Genomic DNA, 18,553 nt, shown 5'->3' with positions numbered 1-18,553 from the left:
TCTTCCTATTACAAGCTTTTGTCTTCATAACTTGGAACTGCCTGATTGATTTTCATTCAGCATCTTTGATCAATGCTTGTTCCCAGCTGAAGCCTTCATTCCAGCAGACAAAGAACAATTTGCTGTTTTTCTTTAGTCTAAGTTCTTTACTTACTACATTTGTACCTTTCACCTTCAACACTATAATCCCAGGAAAGCTTACAATTATGAAATAAGTTATTTAAATATCAGTCATACTCACTTTTCTGAACCCTTTCAGCATGTTTTGAAAATTAGATCTAACTATCAGTTGTGAACCCATCGACCTAAAATATTAGCCCTGTCGAAGCACAAGGGATTGGAATAAAGTTCAAATATAAATAGCATGAATAGAAACAGGTAAGTATAGTCAGAGTATTTTACAGGTGCAGTTGCCGTGACCTATTAAAAATAAATGCCGATTAGAAGACAAAACCTTAAATATTTGTTAGTCTTTCATAATAACATATGTAACATCCCCTAAAACCTATCAGTAAGTATCTGGCAACCAAAACAGATCAGAAAGATCACTACAATATATCAAGATAGAAGTGTTTGCTTGGTTAGCAAAATATCATGTTATAGATCAGAGAAAGATAACCCCAAGAAACCAGAGATGTAAAGGCCTTATGAACAGACAGAAAGCTAATCATGCACCAGGAAAAAAAAACGTACACATTGTGAAGATGCAGATTTAGAGAGAAAGGTATCAGCATTTGGGATGCAGTTGTGCCTGAAGTATTTTGAGCACATCTGTCCATGCAATGAGCTCCAGAGAAGGCAATGGAAACTAATAAATAGCAGTACAGCATCTGTCATCTTGGATAATCTAGATGGAACGAGTTTGGGAAGATGATCAAGAGGTTGAATCTCATTACTACAGTGATTCTATTTCTACAGTCTTTGTTGCCCTGCTGTACCAGAAAGTACATGAACGTTCATGTCTTGTTTTAAGAAAAGCGTATGATGTGTTAACAAGTAGGGCAATAAAGTATTGCTACAGGCTCCTTGGTCTTGAAGATGGATTCAAGCTAGGTCTATAACCTTGGAAACACGTTCCAATTTGGTATGGGCTGTGTATATGGGACATTTCTACATGTGAGCCCAAAGTAGTGTTAGATGCAGAATTCAGCTTCCTGAGGATCTCAGGTTTCATTTTTGGAAAAAAGGTTCCTAGTCCCCTGGCTTTGAAGATACACTAGAAAGGATGGTGATACTGCTAGCTAAAATCTGAGAGATGGCTCTGTTTAAATCAGTCTATGATGAAGAGCAAGATTTCCATATTCTATTTTTAACTTTACGAAGCTATGCAAATTGGGTAGGATAGAGGATGCAGAATCCAGCTTTTCTGGGCACAGAATTTGTATTAACCAATACAAAATTTTAATAGCAAGGAGTATACAAGTCCCTGAATATAGGGAAAGCAAATGCATGTGAAGTTACTCACTGAGTTCTTTCATTTACCCTGGGATTTGAGTAACTTTGAGTTGAGCTTACATTATAATCAATATGCAGACCCACACATTTTTTCTTGAAATTTTTATTCCAAAATCCACCCCATGAAACAAAGTCTCCCTTCAGAGGCTGGTATATTTTCTTCCCCCTTTCAATTGTGTCTCATTCCTGCGGTAATATGTTTGAGGAAAGATTTTCTAAAACCATTATTGGCAAATGATTAGAAAATGAAAAATCCCAACTAGCTCCCCTCCCTTTAGCCCCAAATATCCCCCAACCCTAAACATGTCAACCGAGAGAGCGCAAGACTTGGTTTCTTTTACCCTTATGCTTACATTTAATTTTAAAGCACAACATTGGAAATTTGACTCTAAGTTAGCAACAAAAAATATATATTTACAATTTCTTCAAAAAAACAAACGAAACACAAAATAACAACCAAACCCTTTTAGACAATAGTGACTTTCTTTAGGGAGTTTTATTTAGGGAGCATGTATTCTTTTTTAATCACTAAGTGATTTTATATATAATTTCTCTTTCCTTTATGTCACGACTTGCCCTCTAAGGTGGTGGCCGGTTTTAGGCAACGAAGTTTCACAATTTGCTTTTAAGTCTCTTGAGCCACAGTCATTTGAGGGCCACGTTTGAGAAGGCTGTAGGACAGCAAAGCCTAAACCACAATACCCTCCCCGGTCAGTATGCTGCTTGTTTCATCCCTCTTGCTGCAGGATGAGATTCCTCCCAGACTAATGCTCCTGACATGCCAACTTGCTGCAGTTCAGCACTTCTCAGGCTGATCAATGCATATGGAGAGTTGTGAAGGTGCTCCCACTTTTGAGAAAACAAAAACATAAACTACCCAGAGCCTAGGAATCCCCAAGGTGGGAGTTATCTGGGCAGATGCACTTGAATCTCCTAATTATGGCTATTCTCACCTTCTTCTTTTGAAAGAAAAAAAAATCTATATTATTTTTTTCCACAGGAGCCAACACAACAAGGCAGAAAGTTTCCACTCCTAGGAGAAGAAGATCAATGGGCATTTTTGCAGAAAAAAATTAGTTTTGCAGCAAAGCTCCTGTGTACTGAGGCACTCTGGAACTCATCACACTAGCATTGTCCTCTTGGCAAAGAAGCCTGCTTCTCATATGGAAGTGAGGGGGAACCTCTGAATTTCAGTAGATCTAAATATATATCCTCCACCCCATCCCCAACAGTGCAGGGGAAGTTGCTCTTCCCCAAGGCTCAAGAGCCACAGCTTTCAATAAAATTGAGCTGGGCAATTTGGAGAGCTATGGGTGGATTCCTCCCTATCCCTTATTGCTTCAGAAGCAGCGAGGGTACATTGGGCTTTCCTCCAACTCTATAATCTCTCCTCCTTTCCCTGGCCGCACAGACACTGCAGAGCTCATTTTTGCCATGCAAGGCTCAGAGGGGGAGGCAGGGGTGAGGGGCAGTCTAATTTGTGCTATCACTATGGGGAAGAGAGCAGAGTGCAAAGTGTGCATTCAAACCCTGACAAGCTCAGACAGCTGGAAGGAGTATCCAGTCACTCGGGCAGGGGGAAATAAAATAGGGATCCAAAACATTACCTTCCTTTCTAAAGTGCAAATAGCTCTCTGCTGCCCAAGAGAGAAGTTCTTTGGACCGGCCATTCATTGCAAAGGAAGAGAGGCAGCTAATGGGGCATTCACCCGCCTCCCAGCTCAAGAACCAACAGCTACGCGCCCCACAAGATGTAGGCATTATTTCTAGCCCACATCTCCAAGAATGCTTGTTTCAGCAGACCACAGGACAACAGAGACCATTTCTGCTGGTGTTAGAATCCCAATAGATGCCTCTCAAGCCTTCAAAGCTCTACTGCAGCTCTCTCTCTAAAAATGCTGCCATCTTTTCATAGCAGGAAAGGTAGAACATGCTTACTTGACCTTTAGAAAATCTAGGACAAGAACACGACTCCCTCCATGTGAAAACTCAGCCACCCTCTCACTAGCCTCGAGTTGGAAGGTACATGCAAGAGGCACTACTATCGTGGACACTGCAGCTCTGAGTAATCAGCACAAAGCAATAGCTGCCCATTCAACTGCTGAAGGGTGAGAAAAATATTTTAGTAGAGTGTGGTAGGCAAAAGAAGTTACTCCCAGCCCAATGACTTAGTATCAAATCATATACCAAGACAGCAGGGAAACAGGGAGCAAAAGTGCACCTGGTTCTACACCATCTAGGTCTGATTTCCCCATAATCTGGTAGGGAAGCATAATCTGTTTTTGCGGGATTTATGAGGGGGGAGGGTTGAGAGGAGGGGGCATTTCCCTCCTGAAAACACTGCTACAAAACATCAAGTTAGAGCATGTAGCGGATGAGCAAGTACCCTACAAGAGCAGCCGTCCAGCAATCTCTTCTTGTTGCCGCTTCCTCAAATGCCTGGTGAGATTTTCTGGTCTGCAGAAGCCCCAAGCAGAAGAGGGACATTACAGTCACACTCAGGCTGGCACCTTCCCTGCCTGGGGATGTGGGGGAAATCGGGGGAGGGTCTGCTCTCCAAGAGGGGCTGTCTGGGATCTTTCCTTCTCTTCAGTCTGTCTGTGGCAAAACTCTAGCTGATTTTCTGAATCAGCTTTTCATCAGACAGGCAATAGAGGCTGTTGATTGACAGGTCTGAGATGAAGTGCTCGCAGGCCTTGCGGGTGATCTGCTTGCAGCCACGAAGGTCTATCAGGGTGACATTAGAAATGCGGCGCAGGTACAGCAGGGACTGGTCTGTGAGCTTATTGCAGCCTGTGGAGAGGAGGACAACGTTACGATTTGCATAATGCCCATGCCTATTTCCCTAACGGTGCACAGACTGAGCACCTGCCGTAGAGGAGGAGAAGAGGGACAGGTTTTCCATTATGCCTATTAAACCTCCGACCTGCAGATTACCTGATCACTCTGAATAAAAACTGAGCTGCACTTCAAGGCAGCATGACTGGCTGCTGTTGCAGCTAGATCTGGAACAAGACTGGCCTGATAAACTATACACACAAAGTATGCACTGTTTGTGAACTAGGAAACAAAAAGATTTAGATTCTAAGTAGCAGTCCATCACTTCCCATAAGAGTAGTTCTCCATCTAGGCTGATCCCTCTGCCTGTATTGAATGCAAATGCTGTGATGAGGCCACCTAAATGCTTTTACCATGTATCAAAATTGATTTAACTATGTGAATGAACTGCTTTTCAGAAAGACTATTTGCATGGGCACAATACATCCAGATTTGCAGCTAAGTTTTCCCTCAGTTGCCTATTCTGATATATTAACATGCAGGGAGAGCAGCAGAAAAGTTTGTAAAATATGGTAATAAGCACTTTGGACAACAATATAACTATTGTTTCTTAACCCTTCACCCACCCTGTCCTGAAGAAAAAACCTGCCATAGCATTTTAGATAGAAAGCACCCCTTTCCACCAGCAACAGAGAAACTTCAGAGAAGCAGGAGGGCACAGGGCCTTTGCATGTTCAGCACCTCGAGACAGGCCATAAACAAGGATCAAAGAAACACCCAGAAAGCTCTCAAGTGTACATACCTGCCATATTGATTTCAGTGAGTGAGTTTCGTGTAGAAGATCCCACAGCTGTTAACAAGTTGGTCGACTGATCTGTAAGGTGATTGCAATGACTAAGATCAAGTCGGGAGAGGAGAGGCATGTGGCGGATGATGAGCCGGAGTGTGGCATCAGTAATGTCCAGCCCAGCCAACCGGAAGTCTATCATGTTACGGAGTTTACTGCGATTGTCCTGACCTGTGGAAAGATATGCAAGAATGTTGAACGAATAGTCTCTTACCTCTCTAGAGCAAGTAGACATTCCAGCCAGAATCTTTCCCTTGCAAGATTTGTGTTGTGTCACATTTTTCTGGTTTGTCTGTTCCCCGCCCCAGCAAACAGAGATTCTTGGTGCATCCATAGGACAATACATACTGGGTTTATCTGATGGGGGTGTGAGCAAGTCCCGAATCTGAGGATCCTTGATTCCTACTGCCCACCGAAGATCGAGGGTCCTGAGAAGGGGGCAGGTGGAGGTACTTAGGGCAGATACTGCCGACCATGAGCAGCCTGCCAAGATGAGGTCTTTGAGGCCTGTTGGTACAGTGACAGATGAAACAGTTGAAAGCATTAGAATCCTTCACCTCAGAATGCGTCTTTTTCTATACTCTTCTTTGAAATGAACAAAAGAACACATGCCTCCTCCCTCCCCAACCAAATGCTGGGCAACATAAAAATATTTTTAGCTCTTATTTCAGGCTACAGGAGAGGCTGTTGTAGACCCCAGTATGCATTCAGATGATTGTGCCATCATTCCATATGAAATCTTCCTTGTGATTCTATAAATTTTGCCACAAAACTTGTCAGAGTTATGGGCCAAGGAGCAATCTAATCTATGGTTACCTTTGAAGGGCAGAATAGTGCAAATCTATAGTATCCTGAATCCAAACTTGCATTCACAAATAGCCTTAGTGACTGACCAAATATGGGAGTTGGTTCTATTTAGTTCAATGTCCTTGAATTGAAGCTAATGCTGGAAAGATATACCCACTCCCTGTGCTGGACTATAAGACACTCACCTGGTAGTCTGTTGATGAGCCAGGTGAGCTGCTTTCTGGAAATATTGGTCCAACTGAGGTCAAGGCTGACTGGCTGCCTCCTGATTATGCCACCAAGAGCCAGGGGTGTGATGGACTTGTACCTACTCAAGTCTATCTTTGTCCACAATCTTCTATCACCACACCTAAAACATACATACTGGATTAAATAGAGAATACACCTTTCTTCCACTGTATCTATGTATATATTAGTTCTTGAGTAACATTCAGTGGCAGGATCTGTTCTGGTGATGAGCTAGTTTGCTGAGCGGTAATGGATGAGCAGCTCTTTGAAACTGAGGTGTGGCAAAAAGTGAGAACTTCCCAATCTGGAATGGGATTTTCTTCTTTCTTGGGCTCAGCTAACTTCTCTTTCCACCCTAACAGGGGCACCTCCCATAATCTCTTTCTTCCATTGTTACTACTTAACTTCGTTCTGCCTGTAGAGATTAATTAAGGGCCATATCTCTTGCAGGCCACTGAAAGATACCTGAAGTAACTGCCTAAGAAGATTACTGCCTCAGTCACCTTCAAGCCTCTCGTTCAGACCTATGAGCCTTGTAATGCTTAGGTATAATTTGGGCCCTGCTAATCACCCATGGCATGCCTTAAAAACACAAGGAGGGACAATATCTTAAAGTAATTGGAAGGATACTTCCGCCTTCCGATCAGTGGCATCAGAGAATGTTCTCTAAGAAGCATCTTACTGAATTCTCTAAAATTGCTCCTTTCAGAAGGAAAACAGACTAGATCCTATTTGAGGAATGACAACACTTGCAAGCTTGTTAATTACATATTTCCTCTCTCAGTCCTAAGATGCCCCTCTCTGACAGGAAACCTGTGGAGGGCAGAAAAGCCTGTTCAGATTTGTGATCCTTTAACTTATGACTCCAGGCTATACTGACTTGTCCTCTGGAGGAGCTGTCCTCAGACTTTAAGCTGATCATCAGATGGAGGAGGGAAGGGTCCAGGGTATCTTTCCAGGATGAGGAGACTTTTAAGAAAGGCTCAAGTGTCTCCAACAAAGGTTTCTGGCACCAGATTCCCAAATTAAAAAAAATAAATTCAAGGCCACAGAGGAAGAATGGGGAAGACATGGCTATTTCCAGAGCTGTGGAACTCATAGTTACTTGAGAGTTACAGCATTAAGAATTCAGCGGTAGCCAACCTTTTGCAATGGGAATGGCATACTGCCTATACAGATCACAGGACTGAAACTGAGGACTTAGGCCAGAAGTATCCTAATCCTAATTCTTATGTAGAAAGACTTAAGATGATGATCTTAGGATTCAGGAAGCTTATCATGAACTGGATGGTTATTTTATTTGCCAGGCATAACATGCATAAGCTTCATCTGTATGGTGCCAAACAAGAGGTTTATTCTAGCCATTTAAGAACCACCGCGATCCTTGGTCTGTAAAAACCAAACATTTAAAGCTGCAGTTCAGTCCCTTGGGTTTTGAACACAGAGTCATTTGACAAACAGCATTTTAAAAATATGGAATCTTGGGATTACAACAGGAAACTACACACATCACACACTGCTCCAACCAGGCAATTTTCTAACAACTTATTTAAAAACTGTTTTTATGCCTTGTCAGATATCAAATTTGACTTTAACATATCCTTTACTCAACGGAACATGTGAATGCTGGTATTGACCAGATGATCAGTCTTGCAAGCATTTCAACTTCCCAGCTTCTTGCAAAATTTTCCATGCCCTCCAAACATCTGTACAGGGAAACCACATCCTATAGTGCTTGGTGTTGTCATGTAAGTTCTTGGGATTTCATAACCAGTCGTAATTTTGACTATCATGGGTTAACCATCTTTATCAGAAAGCAGGACACAGGATTCAGGCAGCACAAGATCAATCATGAAAGATGAGCTAAATACTTCTGTAGGAACCACTACACTCAAGGTACATGTATTCCAGCATTCTCTTTTCAAGAATGAAAAGGCAGGTGCCTCTTGGAAGTTCAAAAGTAAAAGTGTTGTAACTCTCATCTGTTTTTCCCTCCAATTCATCACCTACTTAAATATGTATTACTCCCAAAGATGAGAGGGTCAATTTTATCTGTTTGTCTAATTCCTTCTAGAATTGGCACCTTAGTTTGCTTTCAGCACTACAATCTATAACATTTCCTTAAGTTAATTACACATTGGATATCTACTTTCTTTTTTGCCTTCTGCACACACCCCTCCCTCTCACATGTGCTTAGATTTAACTCTGTAAGAAGTGGTTCAACAGACAGAATTCAGTCTGGCTTAGGGGTCTGAAAAGCATTTGGTAAAGTGGCCTGAAAAACAGAAGTTCCACGTAAGTGAGTAATGAATGCAGGTCTGTCCACTTACCATTTGTACCAGGTTTTGCATACACGCATACATTCACAAAGCTCCTTGCGAGTGAGATAGCGGAAGACAGACATCCACACCTCCTTTTGCATCCAGAGCTCCTCACCATCTGGTGCCCTTCCCCCCTGGCCATTCAGTCTGGCTGCCCCACTCTCCTCGGCACTCTCATCTTCCTCATCTGCACTTTCATCCTCCTCTTCTTCCTCAGCTGCCTCCTCATCTCCACCCCGCTGGGGTGTCCTGGCTGAACTTTGGCGCATGACCACACGGGGAGAGTGCCGCATGTTAGTGGAGGCAGTGATCGCCTGCAGCTTGGGCACAATGGAAGTGCCATGCACGTCTTTGGTAGGTCTTTGCAATGTGACTGTAAGGTAAGAACCATGGAGCTTGGCCTTTTCTACCTCTGAAAGCTCTTTCTTGCCACTAGGGTTGTTCTCTTTTTCCCGCACCACTGTGCGCTCTGTGCCTTGCAAACGAAGCAGCTGACGCCTCTTAAAGCGTTCATCTCGACTGGCACCATGATGGTCACTAGGACCTGCCCCTGGAGAAGACCGTGTTACTATGCTTCGTGGTGACACAGGGTCATGGATTAACTGCAGCATTGGGGTAGGTGAATGTGGTGGTGGAGTCAGAGCTTCCTCACAGCTTCGTAAAGGTCGCAGGACTTTGGCTTGGACTGTGTCATCATCGCCATCATCCATTTTCCGCTTCTGCAAAATGAGTGGCAGCAAGTTACCATTTAAAGGCAAAATAGCAAGGGTTTTGAGCTTGGAACTGGGAAAATGTAATAAATTACATTAAGACTACTTTGCATTTGGGTGGACAGGAAACAGAATTCCCATTCTTATAAACTCAGATGCAGCCAAACTTTTTCAGTGAAAGGACATCTTTTTTTCCTGACTGGTGTCAACCTAGAAATCTGTTAATTATAAATATTGAAAACTGAAAGTACTATACAGTGCACCGATTTACAATACTGGGGTAGGAGAATTACTTCCAAATCAATAAATTTATGGCTGGGAACCTCACAGTGTTGCCAAGACTTTCCACGTGCACCCACTAAGCTATCTGCTGCCTATCACTCCTTCTTCAATGCTTTAAATGTTTCAGTTGTTCAGTCCCAATTGCCATGGGAGTGCAGAGGCAGCTGCACAATTGAGGCTGGGGAGAAGAAGTTGAATGAATAACAGATTGCACTGACACTCTTCATTTCTACTTCCGATTTGGGATGCAAAAGAAACAGAATGGCCAAGGCATTGGCTGAAAGAGCAAAGGGGCAGGCAGCAGGAAGCATGGGCTCTGCCAAGGCTTAACACAGCTGGTTGTATTATACAGCGCTTTGGACACTTTGCATATGAACTGATGAGAAGCAGCCGCACAAAGGATACATACCTTAGTTTTTATTCCTTCCCTTCCTCTTTTATTCTGCCTTACTTTTCCAGCAGGAGCTTTCTTTTCATGTTCTCTACTTTCCCTTGCATTTTCTCCCCATCCCCATTTCCCCACTTCCAAACAGGTTTAGTGAGGTCAGGGCGGGATAAGGTTATGGGGGAGTAAGGGGATGTATGTTTGTGCATATGCATGTGTGATTGAGAAAGGATGTGTGTGTACATAAGCAAAAATATTCTGTTTCAAAGGAGTGATTTCATATTTTGGAAATCAGACCCCAACACTGCCTTGTACTCAGTTTCTTGAGAAAATTATTCATGCTGCAACCTCATCATCTTGCCTTCTGTGAAATCTGCAAAGCAAGGATGTTATTCTACTACTGCAATAGTTTGTTGACATACAAGCTTTATGTGTTATGAAAATTATGGCTCTCCTCAGGTTTCAGCTTTTCATAAGCCTCAGTCTTTACCAGTTTTCCTTTCAAATGAAAGTAATACAAAATACAAAAGCAACACACAATATTATTGAATATCAGGGTCTACAAATGTAATGCAAACCACATTCAAATGACTGGATATTCACTTGTGATTTTTCTGACATTTCATTGATGTTTGATTTTAGATGAGTGCTAAGAACCTGCATTGAAATGAATGATTGTCATTATAAAAGCCTCAAACTTTTTAAAAAAATATGTTCTGATACTTGCTTTATGAACAGGTTCTACTGACTCTGGACAAAACATTCATGGAAGCCTTCTTCAAGTAAAGGTATAGGAAGTACATTTCCTCTTGTCCCATTGTTCTCTGAGGTCAATCCCTCTTCCCAGCTGCTCTCAAGTTAAATATGCTAAGACTAATATCCCATGTTCTACTACATTTAGTCAAAGTGGAAGGTCATGTATATTCAACATGTTCTCAAGCTACAAAGTATGACTGCGTGCTCCAGAGATATATACACACCCACTCTAAAACAAAGTAGAGACTGTAGCAACTCTTATACCAGTCCTTGAACATGCACAGCTTATTCAGATTTCCTGCCAGACTTAATTTTGAAGCAGGTGTTAAGGGAAGGACGGAAGAGAATACTCATCTCTGAGTTGTTTAAAAGCAGGGGATTTTTACCACAATGGTAAAATCAGCTGTGAGAAGCAGCAAAACTAGCATTTCTTAGACTACGGGGAGGCAGTAGGAGAGAAGGGAAGAAACAATGTTCTTTACCTTATCAGTGATAAACCTAAAAACACTAGAAGAGAGGTGCAAGTCATGCCACCCCTGGGACTGCTGGAAAGGTGGTAAGTCCCTAATTGCTGTTCCCCCAGACAAGAAAGAAGCAATGAAGGGCATACTGACCATTCAGAAGACAATGTCTAACAAAATATGACCCTAAAATAACCTGTGTGATGGTTAAAAAGATGCTACCTAACCCTCAGTGTTGTTGCCCCCACTTTCCATACAGTTTGCCTTCAATAAAATTGTTCTTTGCTGGGATGGCTGGCAAAAAGCTGCTTAGGATCTTGCAACCGTATTTCTTCCAGGGCAGTATTCTCAGCTTTTGACAGTGATAATGTGTGCGCTATTCAGTTGATGGAAGGTGATGCTGCTGCCCTCTCAGGAACTGTTTATCTGCAGGATACCAGAGTTTGCTTACTGATTAGCTTTCTATAGATGCCAGGAAGTTGGCATTGACAAAGATGTGAAACAACCGCATTATGTCTTAATGGAGAACATAAATGCATCACATGCATGGTGCCACCAGTGCTTGTTTCTAGGTATTTTGCTCCATGACTAGCTCCTCCTAGAGCTCACCTGCCAAACTATGCACACATGGCTACTATTAAGACTTCCTAATTTGTGCAACAATAGCAGGTGTGGTGCAGTGGTTAAGAGCATGGGTCTAGGAGTCTGGTAGCCTGGGTACTATTCCCTGCTTGGCCATGGAGCCAACTGGATGACTTTGGGCCAGACACAGACTCTCAACCTAACCTACCTCACAGGGTTGTTGCTGTGGACATAAGACTGAAAGCAGCAGGAAGAGAATGGAGAAAGTGGTTTTGAGTTCTTAAGAAAAAAAGGGGATATAAATTTAACAAAGAAACAAACAAAAGTCCAAGGTTTTAGGACACCAGATGAACCTTAACACCCACCTTAATTACACTTAAGACAAGATGTTGAGCCGCTTTGATTGAAACATACCCAAAAGCAATGAGAAACGCAAAAGCATTTCTAAGTAAAGGCGAGCTATGAGGTGCTATTTGACTATTATTTCCTACCTGGCCTTTTTCTGCCTCATCACCCTTGTAGCACTTTGGACACTCCCAACAGTTGGGCAACTCATCATTCAGTAGCCCTTCCCCGTCCATCTACAGAAGAAAGAAACAGAATGGTAATTTCCAGCAAAACATGTGTTTTTGGTATCGGTGCCAGGATAGGTCAAGCAGTTGCCTGAAAGTATGGAGCCTGGACCACCTCACCTGTAGACAGCCAGGGTGAACAATCTCGTTGCAGATGCAGCATTCCATTAGCTTCTTCTCAAAGTCTTGTGAATCCTCATTCTTATCTACCTCCCCACAAAGTGCACATGTGACAGAGTGAGGCAGTCTGGGCTACAAAGCAAACAAAGAGTAAACAAGAAGTCAAACTACAAAGTCTCCTTTAGCTTCAAGGACAGTTTAGCTTCAAGTGAGCTCCTTTGTGGGTCTCTATACACCACTCTATGTCCCTTTTCTGCTATCCAGCACACTTGGCTCCAAGGCTTTAATCAATGTCTTTAATGCTTTTAATGCTTGAGCAGTATGAGCTTCATTCCCTTCACTGGAAGCAGGCTGAAGGTGAGCCTTTCACAGAGACAAACAGTGTTCCATGCAGTCTATCACAGCAGACTTACCGCCAAGCACTGTCGTAGTACACAGGACTGCTTCATGCGACCAGGCCCTCCAAACTTTTTCATGTCCCTGCAGTAGTGACACAGGCCACATTCACCCTGCAGGCAAGCCTTGCATTTGCGACATCGCACCCGCCTTCTGCGTGCACCAGAGACTATAGGAGAGACTGTGGGTCTCACTGTTGCAGGCCGTGGAGCTGGTTTCATGGTATGAGGCTTGGTGATAGGGATTGCAGGTAATCTTAACTTTGGCCGAGTCTGAAGTTTGAGCTATCAGTGGAAAAAATACAGTGAGAAATTAGGAAGCTCATAAAATCACCAAGTAAGTGAGAATCTGTCCCAGAAGAACATGTTGACAGATGCAATTTCAGAGACTGGGAACAGGAGTGATCATACACAGAAAAAGTAAGGACTTTGCTCCCAGAGGCAGAAAGTCTAAATAATGAGCTTGCATTTATCATTAACTAATTCTGAGTTTTGGCAAAGACAGCTCCTAGAAACTGAAGCATGATCTTGACATTTACACTGCATTTTAATTTTAGTACCTGCAATGTGTATCCGAACCTACTTTGTCTTTATAGGGAGAAGGGCTGTGGCAACAGTGCTTTTCTTGCTTAAATTGCTAACTGACAAAACCTTCCAGCACCAGAAGGATTCATATTGCCCAGCTCAAATTTCCAGTTATATGAGTGAAATCATAATCCATTATTTACCTTATCCCTCTTCGGCCACTGGACAATAGGGATTCCAGTAAGTGCCAGTTTGGGATCACTGTTTGCGTACTCCTCCAGCAGTAGCTATAGTAGAGAAAAAAATATTGTTATAGTAATCCTTACAGCTTTGTAAGATACAACTGTATTATTGTCTCCACATTGCTGATGAAGGCCAGAGGCATAGTGACTTGCCAAGCACCTCCTTAATAACTTAGATTTCACCATATATTTAATGTACATTTAACACCATGTTAGCTCCCATAAAAAGAAAAACACAGAAAGATAAATCTGGACTTCTTTTTAGACTAAGTATGGTGTCTTCTACACTGTAATCATATCCTTCATTCAACCAAATGTCCTTTCCAAATCTGTTGCATCACTGCAAATGTATGGTGAGATCAGACGTACAAGTTGCAGTTGCTTAGCCCAGAAATTTTACTTTTTAACAATAAGAGGAGAATATGCTGTTTTTGGGCACTTCCCTTCCATACAAAGCGAGGTGACCACCAAGCATCAGCTTATAGCTAGTTGTTAATGGAAAGTGGCTGCAGTCTAGGGGAACCGGGATCTTCTCCAAACTAGCTCTTTTAAGTCTTGTGCCTGATGTTTCTGCTGTCCACGCCACCCACCCACCCACCCCTCAGTGCCGTTTCAGATGTGCTTTATTTACTTGAGGTTACTATGGTTACATTGCTGGCATCGCCTTGTGCAGAGAGTGCAGTGTTTCTTGCTGCCAAGAGGGAAAGAACACCGCATGGGCTGGGCTCATTCTCCCTGGCACTTACCATAGCAAGCAGATTCATATTCACATACGAAGCCTGTACTGGGGAACTGCTTTCTATCAGCGTACATTTACTAAAAGTCACCAAGAAAGAGGCCCAATTCACATCAGTGATTTAAACTGACTTTCCGAATATTTTCCCTGAACAAGCAATATTCGTTGACTGCGATGAACAATTAAAACATCTGCAACTAAATGCGCCCTTTATATGACACAAGTACTATCATATACACGCTCTGGTCATACAGACTACATGCCTTTACACTAGAAACTATGTACCCACCTGTAAGGAAACAACAAGAAATAAACAATTTGTTTGGTATGTGTACAAGAACTCTTAGGCAAGGACATTTAATTAAAGATTAAATGATCAGAACTTTCTAGAAGTCTAAGCTGACAACAGATAAGGCAGAACATAGAAAGTAGTCCATAATGTTTTGGTTCAGTCTAAATCAGTGATTTTTAACTTGGTTCATACAGTCCCAAAGAAGGCATTCTACAAATCTTGAAGGCATTCAGGATTCTAGGATGGTAGACAGATTCTTCTTGCAATGACTTGTGATGGCCAGGGGAGACAAGTTGATGTACACTACTCACTCCTCCCTGAGAATAAAATCCCAGATTTTTCTCTCAGGCTCTTTGAAAAGCAGCACATGACAAAGAGGAATTTCAGAGGCATGCCCCCTCACTGTTTTGGGCAATATCCCTCCCAATTCCTTCATCAATTTTCAGTGAGACTGTGATGAACTTCCAGAAAGAAAACAGAGGGGGCATTGTACCAGCAAGACAAGGGAGAAACAGGTTCTCAAAGAAGTGTCTATTGGGCTCAATTAAATCTCATTAAGAAGACAGCTGATAGCGTAAGGGTCCCATTGAATTAATATATGGGTATCCTATGTATTATCATAAATGTATGTCAGTATAAAGTTGCCTTGTACTATGTTGATGTCCTAAATTTTGTGTGTGAATTGGAGGGGCATTTCAGTGTCATGTTGTATAGCTAGTATGCAACATTAACTGGATCAAAGGTTAAGAAGCAGTTTAAATATTCATAAACCAAGCAGTAATAATATACATGACCTACTGTGGCCTCAAGAATCACATTTGTGTGCCTGCTTCCTTTAAAAAACCAGAATAGCAACTCAAAACGTTTGACAGAGAGCCCGATATCCAGTCTTACTATTAAGGCATTTAAATAAAAGTCGTGTCCCTTAAATATCTGTAATTTTCTTAAGACACCCTGCCTCAGATCGTTTTTTTAAATCGATTTTCATCCACCCTGCTTTGCAGCTGCTTCTCCACCCATCAAGAGAAGGCCGTGGGTGGAAGGAAGTGACTGTCTTGGCTAGCCCGGCAGAACGTGCAGTCCCCAAGCCCCGCCCTCTTCCTCACAGCGTATACTTAGGAGGAAAGGTCGGCATTTGAGGGCAGGAAGGCGCATGTTTCACGGGATAGAAGGGGAAACGCACTCTACGTCAGCCTGAGGCACTTCAGGGGTAGCTGCATAGGCGTGCAAACTCTAGGGATGAAAACACCCAACCCACGGGGACGTCAGGAAAAAGCACCCCTCCAAGGTCGGGAGAGACTGGAAAGAGTGCACGCGCTCATCCGGAGAAGAAAACATGCCATCCCCATGCACTCCGGGATCATAAGGCAACTTTGAAAGAGACAGACTCCTGCGCTGTAACAGCCGAAATAAAGGGTCCCCTGCATTCTCTCCTACAATTTCTTCCATACAAGTAACCTCTAAACAAACTACAGATAAGCGCCCTGCGAGCAGAGTCTCGTCGGCAAGCCCCAGTAATACATTCCTGCAGGAAGCAGCAGCTCACTTCCTCAACAGAACCCCGCTCCCAGCTGTGAACCATTCCCCAGAGCTTCGTAGCTGCCTGACCTTGCGTGCTTCGTTCCACTGAAGGTGCCGAGAGTCTCGGAGGAAGTTTCCGAGTCCCTTTGTTTTCTATTCTGCCAAGTTACAGTGCTTCGGTTTCAGTTGTTCCCCAGTACACAATTTACTTCAGAACAATCCCCGTTCTTCAAAGGAGCTCAGAATAACTGATCACTTTACAACTCTGCCAGCCCAAGCAGCTGCCCCGCCAGCAGCATGCGCCTTCCAGAACCCTTCAGCGGAAGCTTCCTGTGCCTGCAAACAATGCTGCTGCGTCACCCACATGCAGTTCCCAGCAATGCTTTGCAACGGAAGATGGCAGAAGAGAAAGGAGACCGAGAAAGCAAGCGAGGAACAGAACGGCAAAGCCGTTCTGCTGCAGAGTTGGGAGGGGGCTGGACCAAGCTGCTGGCTGCGTGCTGATTGGCCCGAGCGACAGCCGAAGCAACCTCTCTCGCCCCCCTCCCCCACCACTACTGCAATTGGAGAATCCAGGGCCAGCACCCCTGAGGGCTGACTGTGGCAGACTTCAGAGAGCGGCACAGAAAGCTTTTAACCGTTCTCTCTACTGCAGCTATCCCCTCCCCACACCGCCTGCCCCTGTGCCACTATTTTCCACACAAGCAAAACTGGCTTAATTTTGATTGCAGCTAAATTCCCAACAATGGTATTTCTAACTCGGAAGAGGGCAAATGTCCCTCTCTTGAAACATGGGGAGTGAAAATGGATACTTTTGTTGTAGCATATTCATCCTAAGCTATCCAGTGCATTTGAAGCCAATCTTCTGAGATCTCAAAAAGCTCAGTGTAATATTTATGCTATACATCTGAGTAACAGTTTCTTAACACTGCCATGTCACACTCACAATCAACATTTTCAAGATTTCAGTATTCATCACACTAGCAAATCCATGATAGCAACTATCAAATACAAGCAGGTGCTACACCTGCCAAGCAGGTATTACTGGGTGGTATGTTGCATTACTGGCTAGTCAGAAGGCTGAAATAAACAGAACTGGTTAAGCAAGCAATGTGCTTATGTATCTTTAAGTGTTCTACAACAAATGGTGCAAGAAAAATACATGAAACATCAGGTTTCTGAAGCTTAAGTGTACTTTCAATGCCAGTGTATACATTCAGGGTTTGAATTAGCACAGCTACTAGATGGTATACTTCCTTGTACCACAATATGAAGTACACATATATAACTGGAGATTCCCTTTAACATTCCTTTCCTCCATTTACCTCTAAAGATTTTTGAACTTGGAACAAATTCCAAAATGTAGATACGAACAGCTAATTTATAAATGGCATTCAAATACACATACAATCAGATCTGACTGACAATGCATGAATAGCAAACTGGCAAAATTTGCCATCTCCATGTATGCACCATTAGCAAGTGACTATGTTTGCATGTATCTATATTTGGAAGTTAAGTGCTCAAGCAGAAACAGTGAGACAAAGTAGTCCCAAGTAAGGTTCATAGCTCAATCAGTAGCCTGTTGAATTCTAGGGAATAGTCTATAGAGGCTATAAACCAGTGATGGCGAACCTTTTAGAGACCGAGTGCCCAAACTGCAACTCAGAACCCACTTATTTATTGCAAAGTGCCAACACTGCAATAAAACCTGAATTTGCTGAGCACCAGCACAAGGGGGCAACATTCCACTGACCACCAGCTTTTGGCAGGCCCTGAAAAGGCATCTGAATGTATTTCCTACCTGAGTGAATTTCCTACCTTTCCTACCTTCTGCTAAAATCACAGTCCAACCAATCCTTGGCAGCTCACTGACCAGCCAGGAGTCACCCTTGATCTTTCCAAATATGCAGATCGCATGTTGATGGAAAGGGCTCTGCCAAGGGTTAATGAGTGACTTCACACCCTTAATCTTTCCGAATATGTGCATGGCTGCTGGGGTGTGCGAAAGAGAGGGCACAGAGAGGGCACGAGTGCCATAGGTTCCCCATCACTGCTATAAACTAATGAAATGCTAGTCAACAGTAAATTATATGATTTACACTTTTTTTGCTTCAGATTTTTGTTTTAGCATACTCCATAAATGCTCAAAAGATCATGAAGGAAGCAGATGTTGTACAGCCAAATGCCAATTTTCATACTTAAGTTGCTATTTTAGAAGCTACTCTTCCGAGTACTTCTATACCAAAGCCAGCTGAAACGAACAAAAATTAAACAATGTTGTTACTTAAGTGCTCGTTATTTTTATCAGGCTTTTAAGATACCAGGGTAGTTTGGACACTAACTTTTCACTGGAAACCTTGGCATTAAGTCATCTTTTTTCCATAGTTAGTAAAACAGAAACACAAGTAGCAACTTTATCACCTCCCAGAGAGTTGAGCTGTTTGTAGTTCTACTACTTAGATTTTATTCATTACTTCCAGTAAGCTTCCAATAAAAGAAAAGCCTTCAATTCTGCCTTTCAGGTTTGATGAAATG

At 42.8% G+C, this 18,553-nt stretch overlaps 1 protein-coding gene across 6 annotated transcripts in view; it reads right to left on the bottom strand.

Annotated features, from left to right (window-relative positions):
* Window positions 1-1,905: 1,905 nt before the first annotated feature.
* The window catches only part of KDM2A (lysine demethylase 2A), a 57,746-nt gene continuing 41,098 nt past the window's right edge, over window positions 1,906-18,553 (bottom strand). For 5 of the 6 annotated variants that reach the window (XM_044438016.1, XM_044438011.1, XM_044438012.1 and 2 more), the window contains 9 exons: window positions 13,428-13,511; window positions 12,718-12,984; window positions 12,305-12,436; window positions 12,104-12,193; window positions 8,446-9,155; window positions 6,073-6,236; window positions 5,429-5,587; window positions 5,036-5,251; window positions 1,906-4,248 (listed from right to left, as the gene is read on the bottom strand). In XM_044438016.1, the coding sequence (XP_044293951.1) occupies window positions 4,067-4,248; window positions 5,036-5,251; window positions 5,429-5,587; window positions 6,073-6,236; window positions 8,446-9,155; window positions 12,104-12,193; window positions 12,305-12,436; window positions 12,718-12,984; window positions 13,428-13,511 (2,004 nt within the window). In that variant the 3' untranslated portion in view covers window positions 1,906-4,066. Of the gene's footprint in view, window positions 4,249-5,035; window positions 5,252-5,428; window positions 5,588-6,072; window positions 6,237-8,445; window positions 9,156-12,103; window positions 12,194-12,304; window positions 12,437-12,717; window positions 12,985-13,427; window positions 13,512-16,102; window positions 16,425-18,553 lie in introns of those variants that run through there. The other variant, XM_044438017.1, reaches the window with a different exon arrangement.

This window comes from Varanus komodoensis, unplaced genomic scaffold, assembly GCF_004798865.1.
Source record: "Varanus komodoensis strain SLA01 unplaced genomic scaffold, ASM479886v1 scaffold32, whole genome shotgun sequence".
In the NCBI taxonomy this organism is placed as follows: domain Eukaryota; kingdom Metazoa; phylum Chordata; class Lepidosauria; order Squamata; family Varanidae; genus Varanus; species Varanus komodoensis.
Note: the sequence above shows the minus strand (reverse complement) of the source record. Positions and strands in the feature narration are given on the sequence as shown.